We start from the raw sequence: 2,500 nt of genomic DNA, 5'->3' as shown, positions 1-2,500 counted from the left end.
AAGGAAAGGAGAGAGAGAGAGGGGGGAGGGGGAGAGGAGGGGGGGGAGAGAGAAAGGGGAGGGAGAGAGAGGAGGAGAGAGAGAGAGGGGGGGGAGAGTAGAGGAGGAGGGAAGGGAGGGAGGGGGAGAAAAAAGAAGGGAGAGGAGAGAGAGAAGAGAAGGAGAGAGGAGAGAGAGAGAAAGGGAGAAAAGAAAAGGAGAGAGAGAAGAGGAGACGGGGGAAAGGAGAGAGAGGGGAGAGGGAGAGGAGGGGGGGAGAGAGAGAGAGGGGGGGAGAAGGAGAGAGGAGAGAGAGAGAGAGGGAGGAGAGAGAGAGGAGGGAGAGGGGGAGAGAGGGAGGGGAAAAGGGGAGGAGGGGAAAAGCGAAAACGAAGAGAGAGAGGGGAGAGAAGAAAAAGAAGCGAGGAGAGAGAGGAAAAAGAGAGAGGGAGGCGGGGAGAGGAGAGGGGGGAGGGAGGGGGGGAAAGGGAGGGAGGAGAGAAGAAGATAAAAGGGTAGAAAAAGAGAGGGGGGGAAGGGGAAGGGGAGAGAGGGGCGAGGGAGAGGGAGGGAGAGGGAGGGGAGAGGGAGGGGGGGGAAAGGGAGAGAGAGGGGGAGAGGAGAGGAAGGAAGAAGAGAGAGAGAGAGGAGAAAGAGGAGAAGGAGAGGGGAGAAGAAGTAAGAGAGAGAGGAGAGAGAGAGAAAGAGAGAGAGGAGAAGGGGGGGAAAAGGAGAGGGGGGAAGGGAGGAGAGAGGAGGGGAAAAGGAGAGAGAGAGAGAGAGAGAGAAGAGAAAAGGGGAGAGAGGGAGGGAGAGGGGAGAGGGAGGGGGGAGAGGGAGAGAGGAAGGGGCAAGAAGAGAGGGAGAGGGAGGGAGAGAGAGAGAGAGAGAGAGGGGAGAGGGGGAGAGAAAAAAGAGAGAAAAACGAGAGGAGGAGAGATGAGGGGGGAGAGAGAAAAGGAGAGAGAGAGAGAGAAGAGAGAGGGGAAGTAAAGATAGGAAAAAGAAAGAGAGAAAGACAGAAAAAGAAAGAGAGAAAGACAGAAAGAAAGAAAGACAGAGACAGATAAAAAGAGAATAAAGTTGCCAGCGCTTATTATGAACGCATTTTTTCCCTGAGAGAGCACCAATATAGCGTGGAAATTGAAAGAGGAGGAGGAGGAGCGAGGACCGCGAATAAGAAGGGTAATGTGATAATAAAGATTAAAATATAAACGGCAAAAACACAAACAAACTGCTGATTAAAATAACAATCCGAAAAGAGAAAGAAGGAGACAAACAAGAGATAAACGGAGAAAGCATTTAAGAGAAAAACAAACAAACAAACAGGGAAACACTAAGGAAATAACTCGATAAAACTCACGCGCCATCAGCAGGAGGAGGGCGCTGCCTGCTGACACAAGACCCGCCATCTCCTGCTTCGCCTCCTGCTTGGAATCACATGAAAGCGGTATCATCAGTTAACAAAAATTACACTCGTTATCGTTTAAGAAAATTTTCGTGATTATAATTTGCTTTTCATCAGGAGGTTTGGGGTTCAGGCATTTTTTTTCTATTTCATTAATTAACGTGTTCGTGTTTTCTATCATTTATCATTCTCCTTCTAGTTCTGTTGTTGTTTCTCTTATTTCAGTTTGTCTTATTTCGTGGCTTTTGGTGTTCCTGAGTCTTCATTTATCCCGAGTTTTCATTATCCATTTATCTGTTTGAATATAAATCATCATCTTCGTCACTATCATCATTATGATTACTATTGTGATCCTTTTTACTATCATCATCATTATTCATATTCAAATTTCAGTATAACGTATGCGGTTAATTTGTAATTGAAATAAGTTCATGGAATCAGTCTATGGCATAATCTGCAATGTTCTGAAAGAAGTAATTAATATAACACCCACAAACAGGGGAAATCTGACAATGCAGAAGACTCATGATGCAGCCATAGATAGTAAACGAAACATGGCGTTAATGCCCGCAGAGTTGTCACATTACAAATCGACAATGGGACAATGATTTGACCAACGAATCATTCAAGTGAAGAAATTTCCAAACATTTTGGCATCGTTACTCTCCCATTCCTCTTCAAGTCAAAGGAGTAAGCAATATTGTGATGTATTTCATATTCTTAATTTCTTAAAAAAAAAAAAAAAAAAAGGGCCCTTTTTGCTCCCAAATTTGGAATCGAGTACTTTTTTTTGGTTTTTTATAAAAAAATATTTTAATTTAATCACCAACATCTATTAAAACTATTCAAAATTTTATTCTTTTTACTTTTAAAATTTTGCTTTTTAAACCCTCCCAAAATTGGGCGTCACACCTCCACGGGGGCAAATTAACCACCAATTTGAGAGCCACTGGGTCGATAGCACAATCTCCAATGTACTGGTGATTTATACCACACCCACAGACAAGTGAAAAATCAATAATGGGAAGACGCAAGTTGCGGCCACGAAGACACGAGTAAATGAAAGGTGGCGTTATTGTCCGCAGAGTTACCACAAGGTATTTCGACAATGGC

General features: G+C 44.4%; 1 protein-coding gene and 1 long non-coding RNA gene across 2 annotated transcripts in view; both read right to left on the bottom strand.

Annotated features, from left to right (window-relative positions):
• Window positions 1-1,281, bottom strand: part of LOC119575648 — a 4,948-nt gene extending 3,667 nt beyond the window's left edge. The window contains exon 1 of the mRNA XM_037923279.1: window positions 1,271-1,281. Within this exon, the coding sequence (XP_037779207.1) occupies window positions 1,271-1,281 (11 nt within the window). The remainder of the gene's footprint in view (window positions 1-1,270) is intronic.
• Window positions 1,282-1,337: 56 nt separating this feature from the next.
• LOC119574882 overlaps window positions 1,338-2,500 on the bottom strand; it is a 9,160-nt gene continuing 7,997 nt past the window's right edge. Inside the window, exon 3 of the long non-coding RNA XR_005228916.1 lies at window positions 1,338-1,406. This is a non-coding gene — a long non-coding RNA (uncharacterized LOC119574882). The remainder of the gene's footprint in view (window positions 1,407-2,500) is intronic.

Source organism: Penaeus monodon, chromosome 7, assembly GCF_015228065.2.
Source record: "Penaeus monodon isolate SGIC_2016 chromosome 7, NSTDA_Pmon_1, whole genome shotgun sequence".
NCBI classification, from domain to species: Eukaryota; Metazoa; Arthropoda; class Malacostraca; order Decapoda; family Penaeidae; genus Penaeus; species Penaeus monodon.
Note: the sequence above shows the minus strand (reverse complement) of the source record. Positions and strands in the feature narration are given on the sequence as shown.